General features: G+C 49.1%; 1 protein-coding gene across 1 annotated transcript in view; it reads right to left on the bottom strand.

Annotated features, from left to right (window-relative positions):
• PPTC7 (protein phosphatase targeting COQ7) overlaps positions 1–14,934 on the bottom strand; it is a 52,802-nt gene extending 37,868 nt beyond the window's left edge. The window contains exon 1 of the mRNA XM_075323652.1: positions 14,455–14,934. Within this exon, the coding sequence (XP_075179767.1) occupies positions 14,455–14,656 (202 nt within the window). The 5' untranslated portion in view covers positions 14,657–14,934. The remainder of the gene's footprint in view (positions 1–14,454) is intronic.

Consider the following 14,934-nt stretch of genomic DNA (forward strand, 5'->3'; position numbering starts at 1 on the left):
TTTGGCGGCTAAAAACGCACAAAAACGCACCCGCGGCAAAAAAAGTGACAAAAACCGCATGCGTTTTTACCGCGATTTGGTGCGTTTTGGCTGCGTTTTTGATCTCTGCGTTTTTCCAATGCATTGCATGGGGGGGAAAACGCAGAAAAACGCAGGAAAGAACTGACATGTCCATTTTTTTTTTTTAAGCTCAAAAACGCAGCTTAAAAAAAAAAAAAAGTTGTGTGCGGACAGCAAAAATGAAAACTCAGACTTTGCTGGGGGAAGCAAAGTCATGCAGTTTTGAGGCCAAAAACGCTGCGAAAAACGCACTGTGTGAACTTACCCTAATAGCGTTCTGAAGATGTGCAGCCACCACACAGAGCCCTGCTGCTGGGCGGTAATTAACTTTATTTCTCCCTGCAGCCTCGGACTATGGCCGGGGCCACACGGAGACTACTGCGATCCTCGCATGACACTCTGCTCACGCTGGCAGCACAGTGAGAGCCGAGTGTCACTGCGACTGAGGTCCGATCGGACCACAGCTGCAGGGGGCGGGCTGGCGCTGAGGGGAGGGATTTATCTCCCTCTCTCTTCAGTAGCCGGCTATTGCGATTCTTGCTCTGCACTGGCAGTACACCGGTGTAACGCGAGTGCAGTGTGATTTTTCTCTCGTCCCATACACTTGAACGGGTGTGAGAGAAACTAGGATCGCATTGCACCCGCAGCATGCTGCGATTGTTTTCTCAGTCCAATTAGAGCTGAGAAAATAATTGCTCATAGGTGCTGACACAGAGTAATATTGGTCCAAGTGGAATATGATGTTTTATCGCATTCCACTCGATCCGATTTTCATGCCGTGTGTCTTAGGCCTGTCAGTCATATGGGCACAGCTAGAGCAGCTTCAGTCACTGCTGCGGGGAGCAGCTGTAGCCACAATCCGGAACTGACTGACAGCCGCATCTGTACAGAGGCAATGCTGAGCCAGCTGTCATTCCATGTTGGGGGTGGTTACAGCCGCCGCTCACTATTCACTGAGCGGTGACTAAAGCCAAGCTGGCCGCACCCCTACGACGGAAAGCCGGAGGCTACAGGAAAGAATAAAGTTAATTTCTTCCCGGCAGCGGGGCTCTCACTGTAGTGGCAGTACAGCATCAGAATGCTAGAAACCTGCAAATTAATCCCATGTTTGCAGGTTTATAGCGGGTTGTTTTTTTTTACAAGACAGGTTCCCTTTAAGTAAAATCTGTACTGCATTCATGTGTGTCTTAACGGTGAATGGCCACAGAACAAGCTGACTAAATGTAGCTGGAAGCACAAGAAAAGGAATTAAATATAGCCTTCCGGACTGGAGTATTTGCTGCCCTCTTATGTCTCCATAAAGAACGCTGATCCATATATGGCAAAATTGAAATAAGAGAATCATTCTCCCGCATGAGTCACTGAACTGTGGAAAATCCACGAGGCCCAGAACTGAACGTTTCCACTGTGGAGTGACTCATTTTATTCTACATTTCTCCACACCCTATTCTGTCCAAAGAAAGCACTTGCAAGAATTAACTAAAGAAATGTGACTGCACTGCACGCTTTGTGGCACCACCGCCTAAATAAGATCAACAAGTCAATTATTTGCTGGGGACATCAATAGAACGGGACTCAGGAAATTAGATTTCCATAGACCTGGCTGCTGGTAAGGCTGAGGCCACACGGGCACTACTGCGATCCACTTGCATGACACTCGGCTCGTGCTGGCAGTACAGCAGAGCCGAGTGTCATGCCTGTGTCCTTGCAACTGAGGTCCGTTCGTGCGAGCAGACCTCAGCTGCGGGGGGCGGGCCGGCACTCAGGAGGGGAGGGAGGGATTTCTCTCCCTCTTTCCTGCATAGCCGGCTATTGCCATTCTCGCACTGCACTAGCAGTACACCGGTGTACCGCGAGTGCAGTGCGATTTTTCTCTCGCCCCATTCACTTGAATGGGTGCGAGAGAAAGAGACTCAGCTTACAATCGCAGCATGCTGCGATTGTTTTCTCGGTCCGATTAGGGCTGAGAAAATAATCGCCCATGTGTGCTGACACACAGGCTAGAATTGGTCCGAGGGGAATGCGATGTTTTATCGCACTCCACTCGCACCGTTTTTCTCGCCGTGTGGCTTAGGTACACGGATAGATCTGCACTGGTGACAGGTCCTCCTGTGTGACCAGCCTCACAACTGGGCAAATATACTTCTAATGTTTAAGTGAAAATTCAGCTTTTGGCCAAAATTCTGAGGCTCCACTTGTAAACGAGCACGGTCAGGAGCCCCTTGTGAGCCAGCTCAGGAAATACCACCATTAATAGCCATGCACAATGCAGAATATGCAGCAGGAAGCCATAGAAATGTACATGTTCGATGAAGAATTCCAGGTATACAGCGCTGATACAAAGTTGGCTGACCTGGTATCCAATAAAAAAAAAACCAAAAACACATTTTGTTAAAAGTATATACAAACCAATACGCTTCGACGGTATAGCAGTATTCCTCAGCACTCAAAGATCAGAATTGTCACACTAGGTACGGGGAAGTACCAAGTGAACGGCGGAAGGGAAACCCTGTATCTAGAGAAATGGAAGATGGTGACCCCTGACCAAACCTACTGCTGGTCCATGGGGTGCCTCACCACCCTAGATAGGTTCCACACCTATGCGCCGAGCCGGACACCTGACCCTAGGTATCCCTAGTGCTGGATCCTACATAGGGAATGGATGGGATGAGCTCTTCGTCAACCCCTGTAAACACTATAGAAGATACAAGAAGGACACATAGGGGAAAATGCACGAACTACTTATCTACAGATGACGCAGGTTAGCAGATGTTTTCAGCAATGACGCCACAGAAGAGTACAAACCACCTGCTTGCAACCAAGGCTTGCATAAACTGAAAATATCACCAGCACCAGTCCAAGGAAGGAAGGGGTATGAAATCATCAAAATAATGCTGATGATCAGCAGCTGGGTGGAAGGAGAGCTCCTACTGGGGCCAAAAGGGGGAGAGATGAATCCAGCAGGAAAGCTACCTACACCAATACTGACATCAGGAACAATGAACAGTCAGGGACCATTCTGTGCAGCCAAACACTGTGACCTTCTATGGCCAGAAACCATATAACTGTGACCTGTGACAAGAATACTGTTCTAGAGTCGAAAAACGTGTTTTTATATATTTTTAACAAAATAAATTTTCTTTTTTTATTGGATACCAGGTCAACCAGCTTTTTGTGGGAGCGCTGTATACCTGGTATGTCTTCATTGAGCTTTACCACTGTGGGGACCCCTGTGGAGGTACATCCTGCAGCGCACCAGGCCGCCTGTACCCCTGACATACCATTGGTCAGCCCAAACATCTCCGGTGAGCATATATGCCAGTTCTCACCTATTGATCATACATAACCACTACACTCAGACAGTGCCACTTTACCTCCTATTCTCTTGGAATTTCCACTTATATTGTACAAGCACATTCTGGAAGCAGTTACACTTTAGTCTGAGAATATTTTAACCCTAAATTAACCGGGCCATAACTTGACTACACAGACGGCACTTAAAGTCGTTTTCCACAAATGGCACTTGTCACCTCTTCACAGATTGTTTCGGGTAGCACAATTACGAGAATTGGCGTCCCAAGGCCTCATGTTGTTCCTCACTCCACAATCGCGGCGATGAAAACGATGATTGAAGGTGGACGAGCATTTACCCTGCAGTTTACTTCAGTGTATATGGTTCCTGAATCCGGCATGTGGCAGCTTCTGACAGCTCCGCACTCCAAAGATGCTGAACAGAGCACCATGGCTGACCGCCGCGGCATTCACACTTCTTTCTGAAATGTTAGATATGTGAAAACCCTTACAGAAATAATCAACTGATCATCATTAACCAAGCTGGTCTCTTTAGAAAATGGAGTGACTTGGCTAATGGAAGAGATCATAGGCAAGCAAATGCTGAGCCTAAATCCATCACTCTGCAGCAGAGCGGCCTTGTGCTCACAGAATACCCGCATCATAGACGGCATATGCTTCCTGCCAAGGAGCCTGCAGGGCAGTTGTGTGAGAATGGGTTTTTTCCTGACACTTGCCGCTGTTACCCAGACTGCTCCTAAAAGGAGAAATAGTACAATGTTTTCAGAGACTTCAAAATTAAAGGAGCCCTACAGTGAGTTGTTCTTATTTTCCTGCGTGCTAGGCATCATGTATGTGAATGTAATTTGTATATAACAGAGAGAGATAGTGGAAAGGGGCTTTTACACCGCGCCAAAGATCCCAGGAAGGGAGCTGAGCCTCCTGAAACGCGTAGACCTATGCCGAAATAAAAATACATTAATTCAAGATTACGTCTGGGATCTTTGGCGCGGTGTAAAAGCCCCTTTCCACTATCTCTCTCTGTTATCTGCCGCTTGGGGTACTGCTGCCGCTGATCCACATACATTCTGTTACAGGAGTTGTGCCTGTCACAACCCTGATCGGTGAGTAGGACTACTCTCTTTGCACCCCCTGGTTATCAGGGTAAGACCCTATGCGCTTTCTTTTCCACAGGTCTTTTGCCAATGTAATTTGTATAACATACTCACCTGCCTCCATCTTCTCCCAGTATCAGCCCGATCTAGTCTGTTCCCACGTCACGACTACCTCTGTAACCTGCCAGATCACTTGTGGTGTGGAGGTTACAATCTCAGGCCGGCGTCACATTAGCGATATGCTAATGACCCTTGATTCAGGCTCTTCTGTGAGTGCGAGTCGAGGGTCATGCAACTGTGAATAGATCTTGCGATCGGATCACAGCTGCGGAGAAGAGGGAGCGAGTAATTTCTCCATCTCCTCCATTGTCAGCCTGTGTGTTCTTATATATTGCACTGTACTCAGATGTGCAGTCCGATGTTTTGCTCGCAGCCATAGACTTGTATGGGTATGAGTGAGTCGAGACTCATAGATAATCACAGCATGGTGCCATTTTTTTCCCACAGTCGGATTAGGGCTGAGGAAAAATTTGCAGATCTAAAGCCTGCTTTACACCTTACAATTAAGCATACGATATCGTATGCGATTTGACACGCCCCCATCGTATGTGCACCACGTTCAATTTGTTGACCGTGTCGCACAAACGATTAATTGCAGTCACACGTACTTACCTACCATACGACCTTGATGTGGGCGACGAACGTTCACTTCCTGGAGTGGGAGGGACGTTCGGCGTCACAGCGATGTCACCCGGCAGCCGGCCAATAGAAGCGGAGGGGCGGAGATGAGCGGGACGTAAACATCCCGCCCACCTCCTTCCGCATTGCCGGCGGGAGCCGCGGGGACCAGGTAAGCTGTAGTTCATCGTTCCCGGGGTGTCACACACTGCGATGTGTGCTGCCTCGAAAACATTGAACAACCCGACGTTCAATTTTTAGGTTTTGAACGAAGTATATGCGATGAACGTTTAGGGTACTTTCACACTTGCGTTATTTTCCTTCCGTTACAATCCGCCCTTTTGGGAAACAGCGGAATCCGTTAACGGATTCCGCTGTTTCCCATAGACTTGTATGGTTGACGGATTGTACCAAAAGGAGCTGCGTTGCTTCCGCTGGGCGACGCTCCGTTGCTTCCGCCCAGCGGGAGGAACGCAGCATGTAACGTTATTTTGAGCAGCGGAATCCTCTGGATTTCACTGCGCATGCTCTTTTTTTTTTTTTTTTTTTTTTTTTTTTAAATCAAACTTTATTTTGGCTCGCGGTGGCCGAACGTTCAGCTGAGCGCCCGGCCGTCGGCAAGCGACAGCGCTCAGCTGAATGACCGGCCACCAGCATGCCCGGCCGCCGGCAAGTCACAGCGCTCAGCTGAGCGCCCGCCCGCCGGCATGCCCGGGCGCCGGCAAGTGACAGCGATCAGCTGATCACCCGGCTGCAGGGAGCGATCAGCTGATCACCCGGCGGCCGGCTGCAGGGAGCGATCAGCTGATCACCCGGCGGCCGGCTGCAGGGAGCGATCAGCTGATCACCCGGCGGCCGGCTGCAGGGAGCGATCAGCTGATCACCCGGCGGCCGGCTGCAGGGAGCGATCAGCTCATCACCCGGCGGCCGGGAGCGATCAGCTGATCACCCGGCGGCCGGGAGCGATCAGCTGATCACCCGGCAGCCGGCTGCAGGGAGCGATCAGCTGATCACCCGGCAGCCGGGAGCGATCAGCTGATCACCCGGCGGGCGGGAGCGATCAGCTGATCACCCGGCGGCCGGCTACTGGGAGCAATCAGCTGATCACCCAGCGGCCGGCTGCAGGGAACGATCAGCTGATCGTTCACTATAGTCTGCCGCTGGTAAAACCGGGAAAAAAAAAAAAAAAAAATCAAAACGAATTGCGTTGTTTTGCAGCATCCGTTGCATCCGTTGTGTCACTATATGCAACACATCCGTTGCATCCGTTACACAACGCAATGCAACCGATACCGTTCAACGCAAGTGTGAAAGTAGCCTTATTCGTTCAATCGCAAGTAGGTTTCACACACTACAATATCACTAACGATGCCGAATGTGCGTCACTTACGACGTGACCCCGCCGACATATCGTTAGATATATTGTAGCGTGTAAAGCGGGCTTAAGCTGCTCGAATAGTTACTATTAGATTTTCTCCCATTGCACTAGTAATACACCAGTGTGATGCTGGCCTCAATGTAAGTCTATGGGACATTGGCAACATTTATTAAAAAATAAAAAGTAACCTCCACTCCATACAGCAACCTCTGTGATTCAGCAGGTCAGTTATGTGAGGATGTAGTGACGGAGCAGGATTATTTAGACCAGGAGAGGACAGTACATGATACAGTGATGATAAACTCAGTAAAGCGCTGCAGAATAAGTTAGCACTATATAAGCATAATAAATTATACATAGCACATGAGACAAAAAATTCAAATTACATCCATCACTGGAGTAGCCGAATTTAAGCTCTATTTTAATGCACCACTCCAGCGTGGTTTTTCTTAGTCCTGGAGTGATGTTTTAAATCTAAATCCCCTGCCCCCTTCATATACTCACCTTCAGGAGGCTTCACCTTTTACTGACCACTCTGGTATCGCGGGGTCATCATGACTGACCAGAGGTGAGAAGTTACATCACAAGCTTTCAATGCAACGAGGCCACGACGCTATAAAGTCTATGAGAGCCTCGTTCTGACACTCAGACTTGTAATGAGTTGAGGCCTCAGGCACACTGCAACAAACACTACAGCAGCCGACAGGTCACAAACCACTGGAGACCAGAGCAATGCTGGAAATAGATGAAGATGCCAGCAGGTGAGTACAAGACAGGGGGCTTACATTAAATTACCACTCCAGGGGTGCAATAAAAAAAAAACAAAAAAACAACACACTAAAGCGCTGCTTTAATCAATATACTTGGAAGAAATCCTTAGTTAATGATAGCGTATCATTACTAAAACGCCTCTTATAAGAATGTTTTTAAATCATTAATCCGATGATTTCCCACTACTACAGTGAGACAGGTTTTACTTTCATTTTAGCAACAGTAGAGCAAAATGTTCCCCTCTGGGAGAAATCAACTGCTGACAAGGAGGTGGGGGCTGATCTTACAGCATCTGAATGCTATAGAGCCTTGTGCTTAGAGCTGGCCTGCTGCACTGTTTTGTGGAATCACCAGATCCATAGAATACAATGGAAGAATCAAATTTACCCCCCCCCCCCTCAATTTCACCAGGATTATTGCAATGCATCACAAAGGGCAGTAAATCAACGAAAATTTGCCAGGAGCCTGAACTTTACCTCATATTGTTAATTAATATTTATCAGCCATCTAATAACGTGATCCTGTGTATTATGCAGTCCAAATAAAGTAGGACAATACAGCTGATTTTCAAAGGTTCACCTGCAAGAGAAGGAAACAGCTGCCTGTAAAGGGTTAATCTCAGTATCACTATGTGCTGGGCATAAACAGGAGGCTCTGTGACCGGATTTCTCTTCTACCTTCCTCCTGCTGCTCCATAATACACAGGAATCCTTCTTAAGGCCCCTTTACACAGTGCAACATTGCTAGCGATATCGCTGTAACGTCACCGGTTTTGTGACGTAATAGCGACCTCCCCAGCGACATTGCAGTGTGTGACACGCATCAGCGACCTGGCCCCCGCTGTGAGGTTGCTGATCGCTACAAATCGTTCAGGACCATTTTTTGGTCCTTTGTTTCCCGCTGCGCAGCATGCATCGGTGTTTGACACCGTTACAACAACATCGTTAGCGACTTAGAACCCAGCCCGTAGGCATGCTATAGCATTCCCTTTCCCGCCCCCTTACCTCCGATTGGTGGACGCTGTTGCGTTCTGATTGGGCGGCTTTCACTGAAAAGAAAGCAATTTTAGCGCTTCCGTCCTTTGTTTCAAAGCTACCTTGTTCCTGAGCGTTCTGGTTTGCGGATCATTAGAGAGTTCTCCAGTCTGCTATACTATAAAACCTATACGGTAAGCATCATTTGATTGAAGCTGTATTGATGCTGTATAGATAAACCAGTGTGGAGTCACCGCACAGAGAACTCTACAAAGATCCGCTAAGCAACAGACGCTCAGGAACAAAGGATATACAAGCGCGACTTTTGCCAATCTTTCCAAGCTTGGGGTCGCCAATAAGAACGCACTAGCGATCACCAATCGGAGCTGAGGGGGGGCATGTAAAAAGGACATCTAGGTGGCTTCAGCGCAAAACACCACGCCCCTAACATAGGTGTGAGTTGTCAAATAGCTGCTTTATGACACGTTCCCAACAACCAGCGAGGTCTGCAGGTCCGTATCGCTGCTGCGTCATTTGCCAGGTATGCCTGTTTGACAGCTCACCAGCGACTGTTTAGAGACTTTCCAGCGATCCCGGCCAGGGCGAGATCGCTAGAAAGTCTCAGTGTGTAAAAGGGCCTTTACACACAGTGAGTTTCCCCTACATAGTGGAATCTTAAGGCCCAGTCACACACAACGACTTACCAGCGATCCCGAAAACGATGTGACCTGATAGGGATCGCAGGTAAGCCGCTGGGAGGTTGCAGGTGAGATGTCACACAGTCAGACCTTACCAGCGATGCAGGAACAATACAGGACGCAGTAGCGACCTGTATAACGATCTCAGCAGTCACTGTGACCCTGTCACACAGCGTCAAACACAGCGATGGGTCCCAGCAGGACATCGCCTTTGAAGAAAATGGCCTGGACCATTCTGCAACGACTAGAGATCTCACAGCAGGGGCCTGATCGCTGGTAGGTGTCACACATTACGAGATCGCTAACGGGATCGCTACTGCGTCACGGATACCGTGACTCAGCTGCGATCTCGCTAGCGATCTCGTTATGTGTGACGGTACCTTTAGTGCGCAGAGGCAAGAAGATTCACACAGCTGTTCAAATAGGGAGACATGGAAGAGCCAACTTTAGTCTACCAATCTTAAAGGTACTGTCACACATAACGAGATCGCTAGCGAGATCGCAGCTGAGTCACCATTTGGTGACGCAGTAGCGATCCCGTTAGCGATCTCGTTATGTGTGACACCTACCAGCGATCAGGCCCCTGCTGTGAGATCTCTAGTCGTTGCTGAATGGTCCAGGTCATTTTCTTCAAAGGTGATGTCCTGCTGGGCAGGACGCATCGCTGTGTTTGACACTGTGACAGGGTCCCAGTGACTGCTGAGATCGTTATACAGGTCACTACTGCGTCCTGTATCGTTCCTGCATCGTTAGTAAGGTCTGACTGTGTGACATCTCACCTGCGACCTCCCAGCGACTTACCAGCGATCCCTATCAGGTCGCATCGTTTTCGGGATCGCTGGTAAGTCGTTGTGTGTGACTGGGCCTTAAAGGATCAGGGTATCAGTAAAATAAACAGGAAGCTTTCCAGTTTCCTAAAATGCAAATATTTGAGAAAAGCTTTATATATTGGTTTCTTTTTAAGTCCAGGGAGGACTAAACTTTTCAGGGGGTGAGGATTACGGGAGAGCAATGCGGAAACATGGCTTTGCACAATGTATATCCCAATTCGATGTTATAGCTGTCACTCAAGAGCAAAAGGAGAGGTTAGGCAGCACCCAGTGTGAGAGCCTGTGACACTGCACATTCATGGACCACCCATGGATCTTCTACAGTCACTGTACTGGGTGATTAAAACTTGGATTCTTTGGTCATGAAACCAACACGTCATGCACATCCCCCATATAGCACCGAGTGGAGGTCGAATCTGAGGACAGAGCTTGAAAATTACAATTACAGCATGTGGCCTTCATGTCCCAGAGCAGGAATCACTATGGATAACCAGTTCTACAGACGCTGCACTTGTTTTTATTCACCATTGTCTTCAGTACACAAATGTCTGGTAATATTTCCCAACTTCTGAACAAACTATTTAGCCAGAGAGAGAAATTAAGAGCATTGTTGTGTCTGGGTGATGGGCAGCTCAGGACAACCTGGTTAATGCAGGTGCAATGTGTTACTGTGTTGCAGGAGCCACAGTAGAATATCTCAGCCAGTGCCGACGACCTATAGTGCACAGGTATTAATAGAAATATAATAGAACAAAGGGGCATAAAAGCTCAGCAGTGGGCCATGCAGCTCCAGCTCCTGTGCAGCATGTGGGGAGGTAAAACTAACAAACAGGCTTTAAAGGGCTTTTCCACAACACCACAAACTCTGGAATATTAAGATCACTATTGCTTACTCCTTAAATCTGCGCTCCGGAACTCTCTGGTCCTAAAAGACTGCAGCAGAAAGGTCAGAAATTGGCTGTAGGAGACAGGCGACTGGCAAACAGCAAAACAGGAAGTCATCACTTGTGGTAGCAGCAGGGACCGATGGGCTAAATTCAATGTATACTTACAAAATTCCTAATTAACGTCAGATTTTGTAAAACTATGGAGAACCTGTTCAAAGAGGACCTGTTACTTGCTCAAAAAATTCGTTAAATTCCTTGTAAAAATCCTGGGGTTCGCCTGGTTCTGGTGTTTTTTTCCGTTTAACACTGCATTGTTCCTTTGCTGAGATGTGCACATTTATCTGTTTGAAGAGCAATATGTGAAATCTCTGCTTAAAGTACAACTGGGTATTTCTTGAGACTCTTCTTTGGGGGGCCTCCGGTTCTCCTTCACAGATGCCGATATTCACAGCAGTGATTGGTAATGTCTGAGAGGGGTAAAGCGAACCCAGCGAAGACAAACCATTAGACCACCGAGCTGAAAAGGGTGAAAGTAGCCGTCCCTAGAGAAAGCTCTGAAGAAATGCCCACTTGCACTTTCAGCAGAGATTTCTCCTATTGTGCTCCAAAAGCAATAAACGTGAATATCTCTGCAATGCTGCAACACAGTGCAAATGATAAAAAGTGACAGAATCGGGGAAGTTCAGGGATTTTTACAAGGAAAGTAATGCATTTTTTGAGTGACAGGGCTTCTTTAAGAGCCAAATATTGTCATGCAGCTTATCCATTGTTAAGGTGCTATCTTCTTGCAAACTGTTAGGCTATGTCCTCACGGGGGCTTGTTTCTGCGGATTTTGCCGCGGAAAACCTGCGGATTTTTCTGGATTTTACAGATAAATCCGCAGGTTTTAGCATGTACAGTCACTCCCCATGTTATCCTATGGGACATGGGGAGAGCTGTGTCCACGCTGCAGAAAGTGCGGCTGCCGAACATGCTGCGGATGTCTGCATCCGCACGTATAATTGCATGTCAATTATTCATGCGGAATTACCTGCGGATGTCCCGGCCCTCCGCTATGGAGATAGAGGCCGGGACGTCCGCAGGTAAGCCGCATGAATGGCCGCATGTTTCCCGCAGCTACTTCGCTGGAATCTCGCAGCTAAAAATAGCTGCGGACGCCGGAGGCAGCTGCGGGAAACATGCGCTCGTACCTGCGGATACATCCGCAGGTACGAGTGCCCGTGGGCACATAGCCTAACAATCCTTAAAGGAATGGTTCAGGAAACCCTATTTATTATAATGAAAGCCGGACCATACACAATAAGCACATTCTGCATATAGTGTCCCCCCACTCTTTCCTTGTAGATTGTGAGCAGGGCCCCCACTCCTCCTGTTACTTCGTATTGTGTGTACATGTCCCCGCTCAATTGTAAAGTGTTGTGGAATATGTTTGCGCTGTATAAATAAAATCATTCATTACAACCAGTCTGGCTGCTGCCTGAACAAAGCGATGTACAGGGGCAGGACACCGGAGCCCCAATCTCTTCTAAGGCTGCTTTCACACATCCAGTTTTTGCAGTGCGGCTCAATCCGGCTCAAAAACCTATGCAACGGATGCGGTGGGAAACCTGCAAGTTTTTCCATGCGGCCCGTCCGTTTTTTGATGGATGCGGCTTGATACTGAGCATGCTCAGTGCAAAAAAACGCATCCGGATGCAGTTTTTGCCGCAGGACGCCGCATCCGGCGTCCATAGGCTTGCGTTGTAAATTGAGCCGCCAAATCCGGTGCGATGCGTTTTTTTCGCCGCACAAAAAAACGTGCCTGGCAACGTTCCATCTGGCCGCGGCATGGGCTAAATATACCGCATCCGGCAAAAAACGGACGCAATGCAAGGTCATGCAGCACAATACAGCGCTAATGCAAGTCTATGAGGTAAAAAACAATCGGCGGCAAAAAAAAAAAAAAAAATAAAAAATTGCGTTTTTTCTGCAAAGTGCCGTATTGTGCCGCTCAGCAAAAATCGGATGTGTGAAAGCAGCCTTAGTGTCCGCGGCCAAGTACTGGCCTCTATTTCCCGTTCCCTTCACAGTGTTATAATGACAATACGTCACTCGTGAGCCGTTGCCCTGTCTGGCCTTTCACTGTTATTGCAGCTTAGATTTCTTGAGGAAAAAAAAAAAAAAAACAACAAAAGATCAAAAAATGGGAGACGTAATACCACACACAGCCTGTGTCCAAGTGTGGCGCTGCTTGTTACAAGGCTGTCATGTTTTCCTAATCCTGATAAACGTCCGTGACCTAATAGATCTGCACTCGCCGGTATATATGTCCCCACTCTGTGGATTCTCAACGTTCCCACAGAGAATTCACGGAAGCAGAACACATGGCACATACAATGACACCTTGAGAAATTAGAAAAGTTAGAAACTATCACACGATTCCTTTTAGTGCTGCTGATTGGTTGAGAAGGATCATGTGGCACCATATAACAGCACACCAGTCGGCACTCTGGAGGGTGATCAGTGGCAGACTTGAGCCACCTGCAGAGCTGTATCTTACCGATGGAATTTTGGCTCACGGATTCCCTCTGTAGGCACTAGCAGCCATGAAGCTCTGGAGCGCTTCTTCTACCCTATGATTGTTTGTGGCTCCAGAAACCATACAAATGGCTACAAAAGGATCTGCAGGGTAGCAAAAGAAACAAAAAAAGTGCAAAGGGGTTCCTGAAGACTAAGATTAAAAAGCAAAATAAGAGTTGTGACTATATAAAGTGGGACTAGGTATGAGATCCTGTTCAGATCAGTTTACAGCAGAAGGTGAGGGCTGGGTTTCTTGTCAGGCAGAGGTCAGGACATTGAGTACAGGCGCTGTCCCATGTCCTCTGCGGCTGTCAATGTCATCAGGCCACGATGTGAAACTAGAGCCCACAATACAATGAACATGTCAAGGACCCCGAATGGATGAGGCCTCAGCAGTAAGATCCTGAGGGGGAGGGGCTGAGAGATGCCAGGCCTGAATGTCTGCATGGTGCACGACGTGGGGCCATACAGGGCAGCAGCTCTATAGGAAGGTGCTGTGGCAGTGATGCTACAGCACGCTACAGGACTGCCCACGGCATACACTCGGGCACGGCGGTGGGACTGCCTGCAGCATACACTCGGGCACGGCGGTGGGACTGCCCACGGCATACACTCGGGCACGGCGGTGGGACTGCCCACGGCATACACTCGGGCACGGCGGTGGGACTGCCCACGGCATACACTCGGGCACGGCGGTGGGACTGCCTGCTTTACATTCTTGGGCACGCCGGTGGGACTGCCGGCGTAATACACTCGGGCACGGCAGCGAGACTGCCTGCTGTATACACTCGGGCACGGCAGCGAGACTGCCTGCTGTATACACTCGGGCACGGCGCCGAGACTGCCTGCTGTATATACTTGGGCACAGCAGTGGGACTGCCGGCGGCATACACTCGGGCACGGCAATGAGACTGCCTGCTGTATATACTCGGGCACGGCGGTAGGACTGTCGGCGGCACACACAACCATGGGGCCATGTACTCATCCCTGATTGCGCACAATCTAATTCCCTACTCTATGCAGTTGATCATAAGCTATTGTTCTCTGGCATCAGCCTTATCAGTATATACTGTACTTTTGGTAAGTGCTGTCCCTTTAAGCCTGGAGAGTTGGGGTCTAATCACGTGTCTTGTACACTGGACGTATATAAACGTAACATAAAATGACATGCGGGAGCAGCCCCCACAGATAGCGGTGCCGCTGCGCACTCACCCAGAACGTCCGCCGTCCGGTGCCGGGCGATGAAGCACGCGTCGTCCCCGTAGCACATGCCCTTCTTGAGGATGCCCTTCCTGGCATCTTTACCGAAGCCGCAGCTGGCGGTGACCAGGCTGTAGTCCCGGGAGTCCGTCTGGGAGAGACCGCCTAGTACGGCTCTGGCCACCAGCCTGCCGTACGACAGAACCGAGAACATGGCCCCGGACGGTCCCCCGTGCCTCTTGCTCCCCTCCGCGTCCTCCTCCGTGTCGCTCCTTCCTCTTCCTCAAGGACACGCCGGCTTCTCACTTGTCAGCCCCTCAGCACTTCCCCTGCCGGTCACAAGCCCTCTAAGCTGGCGCTCTCCCCGCCGACCCGGTGACTCCCTCCGTGTCTTGCACGACGCACTCAGTGCCGGTTTCCAGGAGTCCGGTCGACCTTTGCCGCCATCTTGGACCGCACTGACACTCAGGAGGCCGGAGGAGGGAGGCAACT

Source organism: Anomaloglossus baeobatrachus, chromosome 1, assembly GCF_048569485.1.
Source record: "Anomaloglossus baeobatrachus isolate aAnoBae1 chromosome 1, aAnoBae1.hap1, whole genome shotgun sequence".
In the NCBI taxonomy this organism is placed as follows: Eukaryota; Metazoa; Chordata; class Amphibia; order Anura; family Aromobatidae; genus Anomaloglossus; species Anomaloglossus baeobatrachus.